Genomic DNA, 23,591 nt, shown 5'->3' with positions numbered 1-23,591 from the left:
GAGATTGGTCCATGTGCTCCGGTGACCCACTCAGATCACCGGGATTTCTGCATCCAAGTCCTTCAGGTGACAGGGCTGAGGAGCCCTGCTCAGTCCTGCCTTGCCCAGGCTCTCCCCAGGCATCCCAGGAGACTCCTGTCTCTCCTGATCCCTTGGATCCCTTCTTGCTGACCAGCAAATATGCCTGGGGACAGGTGGGCAGCAAAAGGAGGCCCAGAGGAACAAGTGAAGTGACAGCCCACAGCAGGAGGGGACACAGGTGAGGAAACACAACCAGCCTGGCTTTGCAATGTGACAAACCACTACAGAATGAGCACCATGAAAATCATCTCCCTGTCCAAACCCACAGCCACACCAGTCTTTAAATATTTTATACTGTTCTGATCTGAAAAACCAAGCTGGAGCATTGCAAATCAAATAAGAAAGGGACAAAGGAAAGATTAGTGAGTACAGAGCAGTTTCTACATTAAGACTGAATGGGATCCCTCAGTCTAGAAATCAAATGGGAGATAGATGTGAGAGGTTTGCAACAGCTTGAACAGCCTGGGAAATGGGGACAGGGAAAAAATTGTTTTGATTTGTCACAAAAAAGGAACTTGAGGGCCTGAAAATGTTGTTAGACAGAAACTACATCTATGTGTAAGGGCCACATAGAAAAAGGGTCTGTGGCATGCCAATGGAGAAGCAGCATATGGGCAGAGGTGTGCAAGAAATCCATTGCATTGGAGAGAGTCTGATGGAGACCTCACCTACAGCACTGCCCAGGAATCAAATACAACTTCACCCAGGCACAGCCACACCGTAGTGGAGAATCAGGGATCCTCCTTCCTCCACTCAGCAACTGCCAGTAAAACAGGAGGCCAAAATCTTTGCCTGTCAGAGGGGATCCACTTTCTGATCCACAGCCAAGGAGTTCTCAGTTTGCTTTGGGGTAAAGGTGAACAGGGGAGGCACCTCTGGAGGGAATGCAGGGACGGGACAGAGGGAGCCATCTGCAGAACCGTCCTGTGCCCTGCAGGGCCCAGCACTCACCTGAGCTGCAGCACACGGCCAGGGAGCCGCAATGGGCACCGCTGGCCAGCGGGTGAAATGCCACTGTCACCTGCATGGTGTCACCAGCGCCCAGAGCTCCTGTGGCCGGCACCACGGAGAAAGGACTGCAACACAGAGAGAGGGGTCAGGCCTGGGGACACCTGGCCATGAGATTCCTGCTGCACTGCAGCTCCCTGCAGCTCCCTTGGGCAAGCAGGGAGCAAACCAAGCACAGGCAGCACAAGAGACAGAACAGACAGGATCACAAACAGCCACTGAGCCACTGCTGACAAGATCCAGCCCTCACAAGATCCTGGGGGGAAAATGACCTCAGCTCCCCACACTCTGCATCCAGCTCTCTGCAATGAGGCCCAAGGCTCCCACTGCCAGCAATCCCATCAGAGAATGCTTTGTGAAAAGCACAGAGAGGCTTCAGAGCTATCTGCATGCACAACTTGACACTGATTGCCTCAGGAATTGCTCTTTTCCTGCTGCCTATAAACCTCATCTCAAGAGATGCAAATGGTAGGGCACTCCCTGTCCTGCGAGAGTACAGCCTAGGAATCAGACAAGGAGAAGGAACTTTTCTGTGAAGACCAAGAATAGTTCCCGTTGAACAACTGTGAACCAGAGCCTGCTCCCTCTATTCTTGCACTGGCACGATGAGAACCTGAACGTGGCCGAGGTGAGGTTTGGTGTGATGCTGCCGCATCCCTGGCACCTCGCAGGCTCCAGCCTCCCCTGGCCTTGGCACAGGGAGCCGGCTCCCGTGTGACTCACCTGGGCTCTGGTGCCACCTGCGGCTCTCTGCCGCTCTCCAGGCCTCTTTCCAAGCCCTGCTTTGTGCGGCACGCTTCCTGAGGAGGAGGGACCTTGAGGAGTTGCTGATGAAGGCGCGGCGGATGAGGTTCGCTGAGAGCCTGGTAAGGGCAGCCCGGGAGCCCGAGCCCTGCTCCCGGTGCTCCGTGCAGGGGCCTGGCCGCTGTGGCCCTGCCCAGCGCCGCAGCAGGGCCCGCCAGCCTGCGCCCCACACGCCGCTCCCTGCCCTGGCCCGTGCGGGCCGGCTCGGCCGGTGCTGGGGGCAGGGAGAGCCCGGCCGAGGGGCAGAGCCCGTGCTGAGCCTTCCCTGTCGGTGCTCCCCGCAGCTGCTGCAGGACGAGAGCCGAGCGGCCGAGAGCCCAACGAGGACCCTGCGAGAGGCGGCCCTCAGGTTCATGGGTGAGCCAGCAGCCCCGCGCCCCTCCCTGCCCCCGGCCCGGCTGCTGCCCTGGCTACAGCGGGAGCCACGCCCGGGCCGCTGCAGCCGGCTGGGATGGCCCTGGCAGGAGGCTTTCCTTGGATTCCCTCAATCTGGCCTCTGACCTTGGCTCTGTTCCTCTCTCTTCCAGCTCTTCTCTTCAAGCCCTCAGGGAAGACAAGAGTCCATCCTGCATGAACACATGGATACAGATGAAATTCAAAGGAAGATCTGCAGAACTTCGTTTGTCTCCTGCAGCAGATGTACCTGTACCGGCCTCCTTCGATGATTTCCAGTTCCCATCGAAGATGGGACCGCCTGCAGAGCAGGGTGGACCAGCTGGAGCTCCAGGCACAGCTCTGGCTGCTCAGAGTGAGCCTGTGGAAAGCTCCAGCAGCTCCTGCCATCTCTCTCCCTGTTGGCAGCTCCCTCCCTGCAGCCCTCAGGCCCTGCCCATCCCCTTTTCTGCCTCCCAGCTCACCCCTTACCTTCGCTTTCCCTTAATAAACTGTTTGGGTTTGCTTTACCCGTGTCTCTGTGGAGCTGAAGCAGCGCAAAACCTGAGCCCGGGGACACGCAGGGCCCTGCTGCCCTTGTCTTCCGTGCTGTGTTCCGGGCACGGACAGAGAGAAAAAGAATAAAATGGGATTGGACTTCTTCTCAGGAAGAAGCATTGCAATTGCTGATTCTTGAAGTGACAGCTCACCAAGCACTGGACCCTATCCATCTTAGAGATCCCTTTCAGGTGGAGTGGGGATTTGCCTCCTCACTGCCTTCAGTACACATTTGGCAGCAGGGTCCTGAGGGTCTGACAAAGCCTGTTGGTTTTTATTCCTGTGGTTTCAAAGATGCTGAGGAAAGGTACACTACCTGGGAAGGCGGGGTGTTTGTGGTTACCTGTTACATCTGCTCCCTATTGTATCTGTTTCCCCCCCCCACCCTCACAATTTTCAGTAATAAAAACCTCTGAGTTAGCTGGAGCCTTTGGGATCTCCCCAGCATAGCAGGCGGACCCTCGGCTGGACTGCACCAAAGGACTTCGTCTCTGCGTTGGTAGCTATATCCCCTCTCTCTCTCTCTCTATCTTTTTCTCTCCCTTAATCCCTCTATTGCATTTTTGCTGTAGTTATTTCAATAAAATCACATTTGATTTGGTTATCACTGCAAACCCCCTGGTACCGTGTTGGTTTTTGCACTCTGAGATCATTCCTACCAACCATCAGGTCATCTGTCCACTAGGAGGGACCCTGACAACAAGTAACCAATCAGGGAAGGGAAGGGAGTGAACTAAACATGACAAGCAACAGATGAGAACCAATAAACATGAAGTAAGGGAGGGGCCCCGGGACCTCAGCCAACCACAACCCCCAGAGGGGAGAAGATTCTGGAAACCTGGGAGGAGTGGGGGGGTGATTGACTGGGGGTGGCCCAGGGAGGAGAAACCAATATACATATAAAGGAAGAAGAGGGAGGAGAAATTATATAACCAAAAGGACTGACAACCCCAATGGCGGGAGTTGCCATGGGAACAACAAAACTGGCTGGGCTAAACTGGGGGAGGGCAGAACCATTTACATTAAACAGCGGGAAACAATACATAAAATGGGGGAGTAATACAATAAACTTAACACACACATCACAATACCGGGGGTCTCCCTTCACAAAGAACACAAAGATATTCGCCTTGCAAACACCAAATAATTGTGATTTATTCATTGGGCCTTGTTGTGGAGGTCTCTCCCCCCTCAGGAACAGGAGGTCTCCCCTCACACAGAACACACAGACATTCCCCTGGAAGGCCCCCCAAAAAATCAGAATTCGGTCATTGGGCCTGGTTCTGGGGGTCTCCCCTCATACAGATCGTGCAGATGTTCTTCTCTGACAAAACTCCACAAAAATGGGATTCAGCCCTTGGGACCAGTCTCGCGGTCTCTCCTCACATCAACACGCAGCCATTCCCCTGGAAAACACCAAAATATTAATTGGGCCCAGTCCTGGGGGTCTCTCCTCTCAGGAACTGGGGGTCTCCCCTCACGCAGAACACACAGATGTTTCCCTGATAAACCCCACAAAATCAGGATTCAGCCATGAGAGGCAGTCCTGGGGATTTCCCCTCATGCAGAACACATGGATATTTCTCTGGAAAACCCTCAAAAAATCGAGATTTATTCATTGGGCCTAATCCCAGGTGTGTATCCCCTCAGGAACCGGGGGTCTCCCCTCACACAGAACATGCAGATGTTTCCCTAACAAAACCCACCAAAATGGGATTTATCCCTCAGGGGCAGTCCGAGGGGGGGTCTCCCTTCACACAAAACACACAGATATTCCCCTGGAAAATCCCCAAAAATAATGATTTAGTCATTGGGCCTGATCCTGGGGGTGTCTCCCCTCAGGAACTGGGGGGTCTCCCCTCATGGAGATGTTTTTTCTGACAAAACTCCCGGGAACCACCAGGACCCACTGGGATCAGCCCCGGGATCAGCCCCGGGAGCGGCAGGAGAGACTCGAGACACTCTGCCTGTGTGAGAGCCCCCCAGGAAACGGGACTGAGCCCCGAATATAGGGAGACCCCAAATGGGAAAGGGACACCCCTCAAAAATAGGGATACCCCAAAAACAGGGACAGCCCCCCAAAAAATAGGGACAGTCCCATCATTAGGGACACACCCTCAAATATGGGGACAGCACCCCCAAAAACAGGGACAGCTCTGCAAAAACGGGACACCCCCATGGGAAAGGGACAGCCCCCCGGGGATGGGACACCCCCAAACATAGGGACAGCCCCGAATACAGGGACAGCCCCCCCAAACACAGGGACACCCCCACGCGGGAATGGGACACCCCCAAAAACCAGGGACACACCCTCCCCCCGCAGGACCCCGCCCCCCAAATAAGGGACACCCCCAAAATGGGTACCATCCCCCCACGGGACACCCCAAAACGGGATCCCCCAAAAAAGGACAGGCCCCCCAAAATGGGACAGCGCCCCCAAAATGGGACCCCCAAATAGGGGCAGCCCCCCCAAACAGGACCCCCCAAGATTGGACAGCCCCCCCAAAGGTGGACAAGCCTCCATGAATGGGACACGCCCCCCGTGGGACCCCCCAAAAAGCCAATCCCCTTAAACAGGGACTCCCTTCCAAACTGGGACCCCCAAAAAGGGAACCCTCCTAAAAACCGGGACCCCCTAAAAACGGGACAGCTCCCAAAACTGAAGCCTCCCTAAAATGGGACCCCCCCAAAATGGGTGTGACAGAGGTAAGAGAGAGGAAGCCTGGAAAACAGCACTGCACAACAGGCAAGAGCTCTCACTCCCCAGCAGCTCTGTATTTTTAGTGAGCATCACATGAGCAGCTCAGAGAAATCAGAGGTTTCATATCAAAATCTGAAGACCTCACTCTGAAAATACGAGGGGAAAGCACAGCCCCTGCTCAAAAAATCCCTTCTGAGGGTTAAAACACTGAGGGGCTGGAATGGAATCCATTTAGCCCAATCCTCTGCCAAGGCAATGGCACCTTTCCTTCTTTTTGGCACACAAGTGCCAATAACCTTAAATTAGTACTTTCCTTCTTTCCCTTGCTTATCTCTTACCACCTCTTTTCTTCCCTTCTGCTGCTCCTTTTTAAAATTCTCCTCATCCTCACATTCCCACCACCTTCCTCGCTCTCCCGTGCCATCTGACGCCTCACCCTCCTGGTGTCTGTTCCCAACTGGACCCCAAATCTCGGGGGCTCCTCGAGAGAGAGGTGGAGCTCCAGCATACAGAATGACTGGGGGACTGGAGCATCCTCCTCTCGAGGGAAGCTGGGTCTGCTCGGCCTCGGGAAGAGATGAGTGAGAGGGTCCTTCGTCCCTTCATCTCTTTGGCACATGCACAAATGTCCAAAAAAGGTGTCAGGGTCTGCTTGGTGGGGCACAGCAATGCGACATGAGGCAAGGGGCAGAAAACGATGCCCTGGAAGTTCCATCTGAACACGGAGTTTTGTCAGGGTGGACATGAGGGAAAGGTTCTTCCCCAGAGGGTGGTGGGGCACTGAACAGGCTCTGCCAGAGCTCCAGGAGGGTTTGGAGAGCGCTCCAGGGATGCCCAGGGTGGGATTGTTGGGGGGTGTGTGCCGGGCTGAGGTGGGACTGGGTCCTGGATCCTGTGGGTCCCTTCCAGCTCAGGGGATTCCGTGATTCTATGATGACCTTTTTCGGAGAACACTGAACACACAGCCCATAGAGGGTGTGTAGCGGAGCTCACCCGTCCCGTCCCGGCAGAGTCTGTACGATCCCGTGTCCCGGGCTCTGAGGCGGGACAGGATGACCACTGTGGCCCCTTCCACCCTGCCCGGTGCAACCTCCAAAGCCCTCTGTCCCTTCCACGGGCTGACACCTTCCCTCCCCCCGGGCTGGGGCTGCCCCCTCCCGCTCCCGGGCGAGCCGGGGCCGGGCCCCGCTGGCCGTACCTTCAAGGCAGGCGGCGGCGTCCATCCATCGCAGCAGCGGCCCCGCGCCCAGCTGCCCGCGGGGCCCGGAGTCGGCCAGCAGCACGGTCCGGCACATGCACGCAGCCATAGGGGAACGCTGCCCGCTCCGCCCGGCACCTCGACCAGAACCCGCTGTCGCCGCTGCCGCCGCCGCCGCCGCCGCCGCCGGCGGCCCTCAGGGGCAGAATCGCCTCCGCCGGCCTCCCGCGGAGGCGGGACGGGCTGAGGGGAAAGGGGGCCCGGGATCAGGGGAAAATGAGCCCGGGCTGAGGTGAGAGGGAGCCCGGAGTGAGGGGAAAGAGAGCCCGGGCAGAGGGGAAAGGGAGCCCGGGCTGAGGGGAAAATGAGCCCGGGCTGAGGGGAGAGGGAGCCCGGGGTCAGGGGAAAGAGAGCCAGAGCCCGGGATGAGGAGAAAGGGAGCCCGGAGTGAGGGATGAAGGGGTACGCAGGGTGAAGGAAAGAGTGGGATGGGGCTGACATGAAAGGAGGGCCCGGGGTGAGGAGAAAGGGGCCAGGGGTGAGGCGCTGAGGGGAAGAGGATGTCTGGGGCTGTCGAAGGAAGGATCCCAACATGGGGCTGAGGGCATAGAGGTGGCAGGGAGGGAAAAGGGATGAGAGTAAGGGGGTGTTGCCAGTGTTGAGGGGAATCATGGAAGGAAACTTAAAGCCCTCCCACTGCCAGCCCTGCCATGGCAGGGACACCTCCCACTGTCCCAGTGTCCAGTCTGGCCTCGGCCACTGCCAGGGACGCAGGGGCAGCCCCGGCTGCTCTGGGCACCCTGTGCCAGGGCCTGCCCACCCTGCCAGGGAACAATTCCTAATTGCCAATATTCCATCTTCACCTACTATCTCAGTTTGAAGCCATTCCCCCTTGTTCTGCCACTGCCTGCCCTGGTACAAAGTCTCTCACCAGCTCCCTTTAGATCCTTTAGGTACTGGAGGGTGCTCTCAGGTCTCTCTGCAGCCTTCACCTCTCCCGGCTGAGCAGCTCCAGTGAAGGTGCTGGTTGTGTCCAGGGCACCAGGGACTGGATGTGTCCTCCACTCCTGTTCCAGGACTCCTGAGGTCACCTCACAGCCTGGCAGCAGCCACAGCTGGGTTTGGTCTGTCCACTGTCACTGAAATGCCCCAAATTCATACTTTCATTCTTATTTCTCTTTTGGAGTCGTGCCCTCTTGTGTTGTCACCAACTTGACATTCCAGCAGATGCATCCAGGGCAGACATGTTCCCATTCCAAAGGCAGCGGAACCAGCATGGATGTTTGGATTCCCACCTCTGTGGCCACAGCCCTGGTCACTTATTCCTGCACGAGTCAACAGAGAGCCCACAGAGCCCTCCTTCTCTTACCTCCTCCTCCTCCTCACACGGCTGGTAAGGATACTGCTGCCCCTGCGCACTGTGAAAATACAAGCTCTGCTGAGGAAGAGCTTGTGAGCTGTCAGGAGGGTGAAGGTTTTACTTTTGCCATGGATAGTGTTATTGCTGCTGAAGGCTCAGCCACTTTGGGGATGCTCAGTGCCTGGGCTTGTCAGTGTTGGTGAGGCAGATGTTTTACTGCAATGTAGCAGAGGGTATAAACTGTAAATAGTCTTCAGGAAAGAATGCAAGGCTTATATTTGACTGTTGTGCCGTGTGGTTTCACGGCAGCACCAGGACTGTTTTCTGTAGCCCTTCCTTACAACCTTTCCTCCTGGTGGTTACTGTTCCAGAGAGGGCTTCCCACCTTTCTCAGAAACATACATCCATGAGTTTACATCGTGAACACTTGTTCATTTAAACATTGTTAAAGATCCAGCTTTAATCTGTAACAGCCAGGAAAATTTGGATTTTAACTGAGTTTCTCAGAGCAGTAGGAGTTCTTTTCCCACACGGTCTGTTACTGTCACTGCACGGCTATAGCACTATCTCTGTTTCTATGCACATACTCGTTTTATCAAGCAACACCACGGCTTTATCGTCTCACTTGTTACACTTCAGAAGACACTGGCTCTGAAAATGTTGTGCTATTCCCTACATTTATTTTCATTCTGTTGCTTAAAAAAAAAAGCTGGTATCTCTCTCCTTCTCTGGCTTCTGTGAAGGGGAAAAAACAGACTCTTGTGGCCGTGAGACATCTTGGCCTTGTTATCTGAAGGGAGTGTGTAAAAGGTTTGCACCCAGTGTTTTCCCTATCCTCAACTGCTCAATCCAGATGACAAAACCTCAAATTACCAGTTTCTCACACTGTGGATCCTAAATACTAGAAGAAAAGGTCTGTAAACAGAACATTTTCCTATTAAAAAAACCCTTACATTGCATTTTGCCTGCCCAGGGCAGTAATTTGTAAATTTGTTTTCAGGTTTACCTTGTCATGCTCAGGCATTCTCTAAGATAATGCTGTTTGTTTTTCTGTTGAACGCAGTCCCAGTGATCAGGTGCCTGGCCTGGTATAGATCTCTTGTTAGCTGTGAGATGAGGAGCTACAAAGCTGCTGGAGTCACAGGGGAGCAAAGTGAAATCGAAATCGGCTCACGTGAACAACCTGCAGCGTTGGGGTGAGGGGAAAGAGGAGCAGCTGGAGCAAGGGAAAGCTGCTGCTTCAAAATCACACCTCTGATGTGCACAAAGCCCTTGGCCTTCAGGGAAGGATTCGGGCAGGGGGTGTCCTGTGGGGAGCAGGGATACAAACAAGCAGTGCCCGTGGCACACACACCTGGGCAGTGCAGCCAGGGAACTCACACTCTGAAATGAGCTTTCCCAAATGATTCTCTGCTTTCACAAGCTGCATTTACTCTGCCCTCCAGCTACAGAGAGAGAAGCTAAAGGAGTGTAATGGGCTGCAAAGGAACCACTGAAGCTGACTCCTGTAGTTCCTTACAGAGTCTTCATTGGACTAAAACAGTGTTTTACAGCTTTTGGTGCTCAAGTAATATTTGCCAAGTCGTACTGTTCTCCTTTCACTGCTGAAAAAGAGAAATTAAGCTGCTGGCACCAGTGTGGCGGTTTCAGTTTGAAACCAGGTAGAAACATTAATTTCATGTAGTGGTTTTGCTTTGCTAATTTGAGATTTTACTAATTTTGAGATTTCCTGGCTGAGGTACTAAAGAGTGTGGTGGGTTTGGTGTTGGTTAATTATTAGTGTAGGTCACTAATAATGGTTTCCCACTTTCTGTGGCACAGCTACAGCAGCACCTGTGGCACCATCGAGGTACTGGACCTAAGGCACCCTTGTGAAAGCACCTTTTGTGCATCTTTTCTACTTAATAACAACAAGCTCAGTCTTAGATGTGAATATATCTGTGCAGTAAAGCCATTAGAGCAAGCAAGAAGTGCTCCAAAATGCATAGTTTTGGGAACGTTTTAGATACAGATGTCAGCTAGCGCAGTAAATCAACTGCAGTATAGAGCTGTGCATTCTGTATACTTTCAGCATACTTCTATGTTCCAGAGACAAATGTATTATTCCCTGAAGTTATAAATGTTTTTGTATGCTTCTTTCATAACCCTAGTTAGTTATGGAAAAAAGGTGTTTGGTTGCAGGGTTTTTTTGGGACACAGCTTGTGAAAATACAACTACTTCTTGTAAAATGAAACTTTATTCTAAAATGTATCCAAAATTGCAAGACACAAGCACCATTAAACAGATAAATAGACATATATTTATATACAGAGAGCATCAAAACACAAAACAATTGTTAATATAATTCTTATACCATTTTAATGAGTATCCATCAATAAAACTTTACAATTTAAAGGAGACTTTTCAGTTGCAAAACAGTTGTAAAATCATATGTATAAATTATGTTTACTACAATTCCAATAACAGAGGCAAAGTAAAATACAAAAATAATAATCAATACTGCAAATTCAAATACAAACCCCAAAAGTAATGCTGCACAGGTACGTATGTACACTGGATGAATTCATGCAGCCAGGCAGTGCAACAAATTAACTGCTGAGTTTAACTTATCACAAAATGGAACCACCATGTCGAAAAACAGAAGAAAATATACTTTTGTAATAAATCATAGTGCATTTTGAAGTTAGACTTTATAAAATGATTGTTGAGTGATATACTTCTAATATTCCCCATGTGATCTGAGATCCCCCCAACTCCTTTTTTCACAAAATAAAATACAAATGACAAAAGCTAAAAACCCCACTGTAGAACAGAGTCTGATGTACTGGTACCATCTTGAACGCATTTGTTTTAATTCTCGGTATCAGACTTGTTTGCAAGTGTCCATGTCCACAGGGACACGAGTTTTTCCTTGCTACCAGGAGTAAATCTTTCACGCTCCAATGCTATCTCCATAAACTGCATCTCACACGATGCTTGGACTGCACTGGTTTGAAGAGACACAGCTGAGCCTTGAGAAAAGAACCCTTAAATCCCTATGAAGCACAGAGAGAGTAAATGGAGGATAGAGAGACCTCATTATTCCTGAAGCTCCTATCCCTAATTGCTTTAATTACATAAACAGAGATTAACATAAGAGGCTTTTATGGCTTGGGTGAAATTTCTGCTCATTTGCTGGGCAAGTGCAAAGCCCGTGTCTCTCCACAGGGCTTTGCCTTTCACAGTGCAGAGGGCTACAGACTCTTTTGGTTGGTGAAAAGAAGCCTCAGGTAACTATATAGAAAAATACCTCTGCAGTGAAAATGTGGTAAAGAAACAGAAACTCAGAACCTCTGGAAAACTGTGACTTCTTGTGTAACAAAAACATGGCTGTCACCTTTCAGGTCTGTGTTGGTTGGTATAGCATGAACACGTAGATAAAACTGGTTAAGTGTCAAAATTATATGAGATACAATTACACAGTCTGACACTTTTTTCTTAAAATCTTAAGTGATAAGCACGCTCAGTGTTTTCACTAGGAAGTTACTGCTAAAATGCTACATTTCGTTGCTGAAAAGACATTTATAGCAGCCTGTAAACTACTGAAGAGTTGCTTCCTGCATCCTTTGTGCTTCCAAAACCCCCCTTTGAGCCATCACTAACTTCTGAGTTAATGGGAGTTTGGAGCAAAAAAGGGATGCGGAAAACCACCTGTATTGGGTAAATAATGTAGCAATTTACACAGCAGCTCTTCAGATCTTCCAACATGCAAGCACGTGTAGAGAGAAGCTAAGAGACAGCATGCACTGCAGTGTTATGTCATTGTGCTTATGTCTGCTGAGGGCACTATGGCATTTTCACTCAGAAAAACAGAAATGTTAGCCCCAGGAGACTAAAAGAGCCAATATTAATGAAGCCATCAGCTACTGTTGCAGTAAAGAACACCCCAAAAGAGGGAGGAAGTTCATCTGCTCGTAGCATATACATACTGAAGCTGAAGAGAATTATAAAGGCACAATACAAGCCTATATTTCTGGTAAATTATATATATTCATAAATTTCTGCTCATACCACCTCAAGATAGTGAATGGTACAATAATAACTGAAGGTACAAACGTTAATTGAAAGTGAAGCTCTACAAATAAAGGACTGTTGGAGAACATAGCTCATTACTTGCTACATTTCTACTCTTCCCAGGTGGTGAGCTCATCTACCTTTCCTCCACTGGCTGGCAACAACATGGTGACCCAGTGAGAAAACTGGAGCACCGTCAGATGACAGACAGAATGGCTTTGTGCATCTGAAAAGGTGTCAGTGAGTGGCTGCCACAACAATCTTTCCCACTGCTTTACCCTTGGCTCAGAATTCACAGAGAAACCAGGAACAGCAACTGGAATTTCACACCCATTTTCACGCAGAGCTAAGGCTGAAATAACCCATGAAACTAGCATTTTGGTTAACTTCAGCACTCAAAAATATTGAACAGCAGAGCAGGAATTGTACCAGCTCATCATAAGAAACAAATCTCAATTTTTCTATTCACGGCTACACAAGATCTGTATCATTTCCAACAGCAAATGACTCACAACTTCGGAAACGAAGTGAATGGATCAATACTGCTCCTGTTAAACTCATAAAAAGTGACACCCACTTTTGTGTGATGAAATTACAGGGCAGCTGTGGAGGCGACTGCTGTCCCAGCCCAGCTCTGAGAACGTGGACGCCCAATGAAGATTGAAGGTGCAGCTACATTTGAGTTTTAGCCTGGAGCTGTTCCTCTCTCGCCACAACAACGGGCACAACTGCTGTCAGGATTTCGTACCGCAGGTAATGGGGAAGGGATTGAGGGGAACGAGAGGAGGAACCTGCTGGAAGCAGGCTCTGCTAACCCACAGTAACTCTGCCTGCAGATCTGCTCTATCTGTCACGGGATATTCCCTCATTTCCAAACCAGCACACCAAATCCCAACACACTTATCGCACATTTCCCTCACAAAACCTATCATAAACTGCCATTACTACATGTATTCTCACAGTCCTCAACCACGACCTCATGGATTTATTCCTTAAAGCTCTCAGGAAAGGAATCTTTAGCTACACCTGGAAAGTATGAACATTAATATCTTAGTTACGAGCTCACAGCTGAATTTAAAAGCTGTATATGCTATTGCTGGTGTTGATTGATCTATGCAATGGTTCTACCCTGCGTTGCTTCCAAAGAAAATCAGTGCAGGTAACAAGGAAGCCCACTCTGAGAAATAAAGGCGAGGTTTCCTAGGCAGGGGTAATCCCTCTAGAAATGTTTCAACAATTTGCAAGTTCAAGCTACAGCTGTTCATTAAAATTGAAGCAAAATAAAGAACATAGCACTACAGGGCAGAAATCTCATGCTTGAGATTGAATTCAGAAAGTCATCTGTAAGACACTCGGATTCAGGTTCAAAGGAGCTGCATTATTCTTGCCCATTCCAAGCTCAAATAAATACAAGTTTGTGTAGAGGTGTGAGAAGCCAATTGTACACACTTGGATTCATCCCACCTAATTCCAGCCGTTCATCAGTGGTGAGGGCAAATGATGCCACAATGCAATCTTCCAGAGGCATCTCCACTCGTGTCCCTCCTCTGACTCTCACAGGAGACCCAGGCTGTAATTTTTAGCCAGCTGAAATTAGGGCAGGATGAATCAGGCCACAGCATGGAGCGGAAACAAGTCTGATGGGGTGGCACAGTATCACCATGACAATCCGGCCTGTCCCAGGCCTGTCTGAGGCTCCCAGCCAGACACGCTGTGGGTCAGTGACCCACGCCAGCCGTGCCTTTGCAGCTCACAGTCTGGCAAGGAGCTCATCACACACTGAACAGTGAGGCTTGAGTTCATGACGATCCCCCAAAGCACGACCTGGAGCTGCCTGGGACTGCACAGGGCCTGCAGCCCTCCCAGGCAGCCCAGAGGCCGCCCTGCAGAGTTCCACTCAGGGTCTGCAGGGGTTTGCAGCCAGAGTGGTCACTCATCCGAACACACCACGCACACATGCCCACGTGTCCGTGGTGCTGTGGGAGTTCTGCATCCCCACGCCTTGGCTAGGGCGTGGGCTGGCTCTTGGCAGGAGCTGTCGGTAATGAGGATGAAGCACACACTGAGGAGAAATACAGCGTTCTGAAACACACATTTGTGAGATCCCCAATAGTATCAATAGTAACGATTAAGGTCAGAGGCAGTATCAAGTTTTGCATGCACTTTCTACATTAGTTTTTATAGAGACAAGTTTCATTCTTGCTGGTTTGTTTGCAAAATTACTGAGGTTTCCTTTACTTCCAGAGACTGGAATATTCAACATTAGTTTCATTTATGATGTTGAAAGTCATTCTTTGTCTAAAATACACCTACAAATGCTTGAGATTATGGGACAGGGATTGCCCTGTTGTAAAGGGCTGAAATAACTGTAGAAATATTTTTTGATCTTAGAAATACAGGGAATTTATCTACAAATTGGACTGTAAGCATGAGGAACACTTATTGCAAGTTCTCAAAGTCTTACATGAAAGGGTGAAGGTGCAAAGTCGTTAAGACTGCCTTAATTCTAAAGATTAGCCTACTCATTTAATTCAACTATCAATAGAAACACAGAATTTAAAGTAATCCAAGTAAGAATCCCCTTCAACTTTCCAAGCTTCTTCGCTTTTCCCATCATTGCCTTTCAGACTAGACAGGACTTGAAATTCTGATGTCAGAAACCAGCAAAGAACACACAGACATTTTCAGGTCTTTGTTGTATATCTTAAAATACTGTAAAAAAAGAATGCAGAGTCCCAGAATTCAGGTTATTTTTCTCTCTCAGTAACCAGACAGAGAGTTCGAATCTCCTTAAAACACCACCTCAAGTAAAGCCTATGGTGGGTGGGGACGAGGACACAATGCAGGGGCAGAGCTGTGCCTCTCATGTGCCCCTCGAGATGGGCTTCTGTCCTGGCACTGCTGCAGTTTGTGGGGAATAAAAACACACCAGCTCACACATCTTTGTAAGGCAGCAGCCTGCCCAGGCGCTGTGCCTGGGGCACCCCTTTGCCAGGGGACACTGCACAGCTGGGACACCTCTCTGCACACCTGGGGTGCCCCAAAACCTGCAGCTGCCTGCTCCAATCCAATCCAATCCCAAGCTCTCAGAAAAGCATATGAACTGGGTTGAATTCTCTGACATTACATTTAATATTTCTGCAAATGGCTTATAGATCTGCTGTTTGAAATAAATTCTGAAACCACTAAGCGTGCTTAACAGAGCTTCAACTCTATGTGGACAGCGAGTTCAGAGGACAGAACAAGGACTTTTGCAGTATATAATACACATGGCTGTACAGTCAAAGGCCACCTCTTGCTTTAAAACAAGAATTTACAGTAGCAAGCAGTGGTGGCAAGATTCCTTACACAAACCCTACAGGAATTTACAGGATATGCATGGATCACCGAGGTTATAACACCAGCAATAGACAACACAGAGTATCTTGTGCAATGTGAACAAAGTTGACAGTAGTTTACCAATGCTGTAAGTAATTCACATAAATATGCTAACCCACCAGCTAACAAAACTTCATCCTCTTTCCACCAGAACCAGATGCGTGTACAGCAATCCATATCAACAAAAGTGGTTTGTTTTTGTGGTTTTAGCCAAACATGCACAAAGCAGATGCACTCCAAGGGGATACTTGCAAAAAAACAAAAAAATCCCCTCAAAACTGGTGTCCAAGCACACACAGCAATTGGATTCACACTTCTCAAACAGCCATGACAGAGCCAAAGTTTATGGTATGGATGCTTTTTGCCCTGGAAAAATAGTATTATAAAAACTCACTTGATTTATAACTCACAGAAAACTCCAGCTTTACTCACGCCACTCTTCCACGTCTCCAATTCTAGCCCTAATTCGTTCCAGCCCTACTTTGGGAACTTGTGTTCTCTTCTGTATCCATTAATGTAAATGCAAATCAAATAAAAACTACAACATAATCAGAAAAAATAAAAAATACTAAAAAAATGAAATTGAAAATAGCTTATACCTGCTTTTGGATGTTATGTTTATTGACAACAATTTAATAACACCACTTTGCATTCCCACTAAACTGTTGGATGTGCTCTGCGTCTCTGTTACAGAGAGCTTTAGTAAATTTCTATCTCAATTAAATATATCCTGTATTTGGAATTTTATTTTCATCCTATCTGCAAGACAAAAACAATCTTTTCTTTCAAGCTACTTTCTATCATTGTTAGGAACCATCTCCTCTGATTTGTGAGTATGTGGGGTGCTAACTGTCCTCATCTCGAGCACTGAGAGCTCTCAGGATGCTGCACTGCCACACCTCATCTGGTGTTATACTCAATTCCTCTCTATTAATGAAATAAACTCTTGACAGCAGGGCTCTAGTTACAGGTATGAACAACTTCCTGCGTGCTTGTTGGGCAAAATGCTCTTATTTTTGTGCAAAGATCTGGCACAGTACATTTACTGGGGAAGTCCAAGTGAGAGAGGGTAAAACATGACGATTAAAACAACAGAAGTGAAGCCTAAAATATCCAGTTCATCCAGCTGACAATTTGACTCCTCAGGGGTCAGAGCAGTTGTTCCACAACAACAGTTCTCCCCATCAAAAGCAATTACTGAAGATTTCAGTATCTCTGCAATAGCTCAAACTCCTAGACTGTACAGTCTATTTCCTAGGCTATTGAAAACACATCACCTTTCAAAATCCCCATGTTTTGTGCTGTTTCCCTATGAAAACTGATGCTAAAACTGCCAGAATTTTCTCTTAGCAAAATGCAGCCTCTTGTCTCAGCATTGTAAAATCGTGAAGGGATCCCCAGAACCTAACGGCAAGAATTGTTGTGCAAGTTCTCAAGAGAACAGCGAGGTAGCGAACGAACACCTTGTTTCTGGTGGGTAACTGCCCACGCCTGAGCCACCTGGCCCTGGGAACAAGCCTGCCCGACCTCAGTCACTCCTCTGAGACCACAGAACCCTGCATTATCCATGGGACACGCTGGAAACACTGACCAGGCAAATTCAACCACTGTTGGTGAATTCGGCTTTGTGCAAGGTCTCACAACTCAGATGTCAATCTGTACACTTTTGGGGACGTGGAAGGAGCTTTCAGCATGAAGTCCAGCTGTATTATTTATAGCAACTAGGCGGCAAATCTCTTTTTTATCTGATTTCCCCAGAACCATGTCTTTCAGCAAATATTTACAATGCTGAAGTAAAATAAAGAAAAAGAAGGTGATTTTCTTTTTGTCTCTCCATTTCTCTTGTGCACAAAACTGAAATAGTGGCTAGAAAGTGACCATTTCAAATTATAACCGAAAACTGCATTTATTAAATTTGAAAACATGTACCCAAGAAAACCTTTATACATTTTTATGGCAAGTTTTCCTATTACATGAGAGGCTTTCTTACACATTTTAAGCTTAAACGAACAGCAACCAAACAGAAGTTTGGACTAAAACTGCAAAGCTGTTGGCTGTGTGGAGGGAAACTATGGCTGCACAACTGAAAACAAGATGAAAGAACAAATTCACAGAAATAGTTCATGTAATAGTGAACAAAGCTCTAATAAAGTAAGAAACAGAAGAAAGCCAAATCTGCTCCGCATGTCAGTACTATTGATACATAAACAGGCTCCTGCACTAGTAACATCTGTGAAATAATGTCTGCTTAGGAAAGACTTAATTTGAGCTCTAGACTGCCCATGTTTAAGCATGGGTTTAGATTACTACAGTCCTACTTTTTTAATTTCCTGAAGGATACTACCTGTTCTTAGAGCTGGTTAAAATTAACTACGTGCAGGCTCAATTTGAAATCAAGGTGAAGCTGTTGGCAGGATCAGAATTTTCATGTGCTGAGTAGATGATACATTTATTTTTTCTAGATTTGGTACTGTAATTTGTTTCCAATATATAGACACTATACAGGAGTGCACTCAAAGCAGTATTTTAAACTCTCTTTTCTCACTTTTCAGGTTGAAACATCATTTTGGTAATTTCAACAGACCCTCTGTATTTTTCTCTATGTACTCGGTTTTTACATCTGCCAAATAATGTTACACCACAGGTAAGTTATATATTTGACCCAGAGTAGGGTGAAATCCTACCCAAAAAATGACCTTATGTGAATGGTTTCATCAGCGTTTCAGCAGAACTGGCACAAGCTGCAGTTTACAGAAATGTGCCAATATCTGAAAAGTAGAAAGAGCCGCAAACAGCAAAATTTAAACCTAACTAATTTATTTCTGAATTTCTAGAATTACTTTGAATCACTAAATCATGAACTGGATCCTCACTGTGAGATAACAGTGTTGAAGTAGTTTATAGGGGTTTATTTGAAAGATGTGCTTTGTCAGCATTCCCATCCTTAAGGCCTGATCAAACCCAAGTGTGTCTGTGACAGCACCCACAGTTCTATCACCACTTATGGTGAATTAACGAAAAATAAATTTACCTGTATGTTTTACATCATTAAGGTATATTTTACATTCTTGAAATGCAAATGTGTAGGGTGAAATACTGAAGAATCCAGTCCATACTAAGCCATGGCAACAACAGTGGATCAGAGCTGACTAGGCACAGGGGAGAACACTTAATAAACAACTGATACAGAAATAGGACCCTGTGTAACATGTATCAGCTGAAAAGTCATTTTTGAATAAAGTGATCAACACTAGATATTGTAACAGCTGGTCCCTCATAAAATCTAATTCCAAATCATTTGCACATGCAGTATTGCCACAGAACAGAGGAAAATTCCACTGGTTTTAGGCAGGTCAAGAAGCTGTCCTTTGATGCATCCTTAAAGAAGCAAAGTTCTATTCCACTTCTTCCCAAGTGGAATGATTTAAAATAAATGATTAGCCTATGTATTTCTCATTGGGTATTCCTGTTGGAAGGGAAAGGAACAGCTGGATGTCCTGGGACATGGAACATTTAATCCTACACTATGAGGAACAGGCTGAAAGCCTGAAAGTTGTTTCTGTCTCTGAATATGCGACATATTGGGTGGCTACAGCTCTGCAACCAGAGGACATCCAAATAAAAAATGAAATTTCTGGGGGTTGGAAGTGCAAGTTCCAAACTGCAGTTTTTCCTCATTCTCAGGTAGTTAAGAAAATAATGCAATCCCTGCATGCAAACATCCAGTGACTTTTTAATGCACACCAGTCCACATGCTTTACCTGTGATTCAGACAGGTAAACTCCTTCCTTGCCTCAAACCCTGCTCTTAGACATGGCAATAAAATCTGGGTGACATGGAAATACATCTGCATCTGATCACTCCTTTCCATAGGCTGGAGCAGCAGGTAAGACCCTGGTTTTCACTGTGAAATTCACAGGTGAATCCAGTTTCAGGTGATTTCTACAAAGCTGGAATATTTGCAAGAGTTCTCACAGCATAGAGATCCCTCACTCTCCGTTTCTGCTACTCTAAGATGTAATCACTTCTGTTTTTAAGAAGGCTTACTTCAACTCTGCCTGAAATACCCATTTACAGAATCACCTTCTATTTACTTCTATACTAAAGAGCAAGGTCCATCTAAAAAGCCAGTGTGAGAATATCTACCCTGCACCATTTAAAATAAAATTCCTACCAGAGCTGGACAAGTTCTGACATTATCAACAGTGCTGTTGCAAAAGGACAGAACCAAACAGCAGTTACATTGCTCCTCGTATCTGGAGCATAAAAAATTTAAGAGGGAGCAAGAACTGAGTGATTGGGAAGAGTCTTTCCTCCCATATTGACACTCCAGGTACCATGAAAATCCTACAAGGATTTGTAAGCAAAGGAAAGAGAAATGGGCAAGCAAAAAGCCCTATGCGTATTAAGAAAGAAATGATCCAAAGGTGTAATTCAGAATTTGAGTAATTAGCACAAAGGATTGTTTTCTAATGGTTCAGCTGCAGAACCTGGCCTCTCCTGGAGCCTGGTAAAGCCCTGGACAAAGCATTAGTGGCACCAGCTGCTGCCCGTGGGGCTGCGTGGGTGTGAGACATGCAGGACACAGTGAATCCATCGTGTGCTGAAAGGACATTATGCTCCTGTATCAAAGTGAGGATAACATGCTTTAATATTGATATCAATCTGTGTCAGCAGTTCCATGCACAGGTTTACAGGTCAGACTTCATCCTTCCCAGGTGCCCACCAGCTCGCTGGCCTGGAATGGCCTTTGGCACTCGATGCACTGCTCCCATCGACCTTAGCCCAGCAGCAGTGACACCTCTGACAAACTGGGCCAGAAGGAGCCCTTGGGTGCCTGGAGGGTGACCACAGATAATACAGGTGGCCAACCAAGGCTGCAAGGGCACCTGGACTCTGGGTGTATGGGGACACACCAGTGGTGTTAGTGACAACAGCAAAGGGTCTGAAGAAATTACACTTGATTTTGTGTTTGTGATTCGAGCCAATAGCAGGGTCTTCCAGCGTCTTTGGAGACAGCGACAAAGTGCCTTCCAAAGAGAAGCAAATGAATGTGACCTTCACAATCAATAAGAATACAGCCTACAAAACCATATAATGACTATCCAGGTCATGTTTACATCTAATCAAGTAGTTCTTACTAAAAAGTAATGCTATCAAATCTTTGATACTTCAATGTATTGATCCTCTGAGACTTTCATCTTTGAGTAACCCTAACAGGAGAGTAACATGTTAACCCTTTTTATTTCCATATGTCATATATGTATAATATATGGAAATAAAAATTAGTTAGGAGATTGTAGAATTCCTTACACATCCAGTTACCATCACAAGCCCATCCCATATGGGTGATATTCCTTTATCACAAGCTCATGAAAGAAAATCCCCTTGCACATGGATATACCACATCCCCGAACTGCTCCTGCTCTGCAAGTGGCTCCTCTGGATGAAAGTCCAAAGAGAGGAATTTGCTGTTTGTCTGTGGCACAAATTTCTGCTGAGCCACTTTGTGCCTGCATTGCTGATCATCAGCTTTTGTATCACTACAAACCAAAAACCTCTGTTTTCCTGGGGGAGCTGTAAATCATCAGGAACTAAGTAAAAGTACCATAATCTTGGTTTCAGAGCTCTGCCTCAAGAGAAATGGGAATGCTTCCAGAAGCGTTTCCTTTAGGCCTTTTTCTGCATTCTGGCCCCAGCTTTCATACCTAACTGTATGTTCCCCCTCTAAAAGCACCCAGACCTTTGCTCCTTTCTATTCATGGCAAAAGGTAACACCCTCACAACAAGGCTAGTAGTCATAAAAAGTTTACTGTGGCATTTTGGCTCAAAGAAAAAAAAAAAAAAAAAAAAGGCTGCTGACTGGAAAGTTTTGTGGGAATTAATTCTGGCAGATATGGCAGAAAACACACACCCAAGCAGCAGGGTGACCTGATTTTCTAAATGGGCTTGGGAAATACTGTTTATAATTAGGTACACAGATTGCTCATATATGTTTGAGAATCGCTGAAAATGGGAAACATAATTGTAGGTTGTTGGAAAATGTTTTGGTGATAAGGACTCTACTGTATTTCCACTAACTACCACCCCTACAGAAGACCATGCTAAATAGAAAACTCAATTCCAAGGGCAGGAGAAGCCCTGACACTTTATTGCTAGATTCTATAGCAATTGGAGCTCGCTTACAGTAACCTTATAGTACTCTATATAAACTGAGAAGCTTGTATCAAATTCAGGCTTCCATTTAAAATAGATATTGCAGATATTAGGCTTCAATTAAAGAAGAAAAATAACCTTCAGTGCTTTTTTTTCTCTTAAAGGCAAAGTATCAAAAAAAATCCCCAAACTAGGTGGAAGTTATTAAATTTCTCCAAAAAATTAAGATGAGCTTTCTTCTATTTCTTGAGACAGTACAATTTGTGATTCACAGGGTAGCTGGTATCAAACACAAGGTAATGAAAGCTCGTATAAGCAATTTTATTCCTATCCATAATGGCAGACACTAACAAAATCAAAAGAATTTATCCTTTGAGTTCAACTTAAAAAATAACTTACAAAGCAGTGATATATGCAACATAAAATAGTTCAGGATGGGAGAGGGAAAGCAAATTTTAATAATTAAAATGTAAACGTGAAAAAAAAAAAAAAAATGGAATAAAAGTCCCTACTTCTGATTTCTACGTAAGATATCATGTGATCCTATTTGACAGTGTCCTGGGGTCTGTGTGTGTGTGTGTGTGTGTTTGGATGGCACACACACACACCCCACGCTGACCCACACATGTACACACACAGACAGGCGCTGGCAGCTCCACCTCGGGCACTTCTCTCATGCCACTCCTTACAGTTGTCTCAAGCGTGTTTGGGACCCACTTTCTTGACAAAACAGGGGAGATGGTAGGAGAAAAAAAAAAACCAAACAGGTGGGTCTGATTGTGTCTGAGATCCTTTAGTTAAACTGTACACTGGGACGAATAATTTTCTTCTGCAGTAGCTCTCTGGGGAGGGCCAACTCACTGTGGTCTTCATGGCGACTCTTGTGAACGGGTCACACGCTCATTGTCATGCTAGGGGAGTACTGAAAAAGAGCAATCCACAATTTAACAAACATTCTTCCCCACCCACAGGCAGCAATGGGTTCAGAGCTCCTGGAGCGCCCTCCTGAATCTGTGCTGCAGCCTCTCTTGGGGCTGCAGTTCAGTTTGTGCCTCAGAACTTCTGCTGAGCTTCTCTCATGCCACAAGACAGCCACTGCTGAAAGGCAATGCCCCCGAGGGCTGCTCTGCTGTCACCTGGGTGCTGGGAGGAACCAATACCTCACTGAGGCTTTCCACTGCCCTTCCTGCCCACTGCTGGCTACTGGGGAATTTACCTGGGCAGGTGCCTAGTCTGAAATGGACTGGCTGCATTCGTGGCCAGCTGAACCACACAAGATTTTGGGGAGGTTTTGATTACTTTAGGGGAAGAAAGGAACAAAGATATGTATGACTGCAATTCAGTTAGGCTTTTGGTCTGTATTATTTCGTGTTAGCAATTTTAGGGGGCAAGCTGAATCACCAGTGGTCATTCTCCTTTATGTGAACCAAAAACCCAATCCCCACAACTCACAACTGTAGTGACACAAACTGAACTGCAGACTTTACCCAAGCTACAGCTACCCTCAGGTTAGCAGTGCTTCATTAAAGTAATCAATGGGACACCACAGTGCCTAGAAGAAATGCACATCCATACACCTAATTTGCTTTTAAATTGAAAACTGTGGTCTGCAAAAACGGTTAATTTGGTCTAACATCCTCTAAGTAGAGGAAAATGTTAAAATGCAAGAAGATTAGCGGTTTGAAAATTGACAGAAGAAAAGGAAAGGTAAATTTGCTGGTGCAAAATCACATGTGCCCTACATATCCCATCAAGTCTTGAGTTCCAAGCTGGCCACTTCCAAGTGTCCAAGCATATAGAATGAGTATTTTAGATGGGTCTTCCCTGTAATGTAAACTACAGAGGTCTGACCACCAGCTCTGAGGCTTAAAGCAAAGCACCTGCTCCAGTAATCTCCTGTATCTGAGCCAAGGTATCTGGA

The 23,591-nt window shown here is 46.9% G+C and overlaps 1 protein-coding gene and 1 long non-coding RNA gene across 5 annotated transcripts in view; one reads left to right on the top strand and one right to left on the bottom strand.

Annotated features, from left to right (window-relative positions):
• The first annotated feature begins 1,907 nt into the window (after positions 1-1,907).
• Positions 1,908-3,437, top strand: LOC135459961 (uncharacterized). The gene is made up of 3 exons (XR_010443127.1): positions 1,908-1,955; positions 2,178-2,250; positions 2,421-3,437. It is a non-coding gene; the product is annotated as an uncharacterized LOC135459961 (long non-coding RNA).
• Positions 3,438-10,300: 6,863 nt separating this feature from the next.
• Positions 10,301-23,591, bottom strand: part of SSBP2 (single stranded DNA binding protein 2) — a 134,963-nt gene continuing 121,672 nt past the window's right edge. For all 4 annotated transcript variants that reach the window (XM_064736661.1, XM_064736662.1, XM_064736663.1 and 1 more), the window contains one exon: positions 10,301-22,592. In XM_064736661.1, the coding sequence (XP_064592731.1) occupies positions 22,563-22,592 (30 nt within the window). In that variant the 3' untranslated portion in view covers positions 10,301-22,562. The remainder of the gene's footprint in view (positions 22,593-23,591) is intronic.

Source organism: Zonotrichia leucophrys, chromosome Z (genome assembly GCF_028769735.1).
Source record: "Zonotrichia leucophrys gambelii isolate GWCS_2022_RI chromosome Z, RI_Zleu_2.0, whole genome shotgun sequence".
In the NCBI taxonomy this organism is placed as follows: Eukaryota; Metazoa; Chordata; class Aves; order Passeriformes; family Passerellidae; genus Zonotrichia; species Zonotrichia leucophrys.
This window is presented reverse-complemented; position numbering and strand designations above follow the sequence as displayed.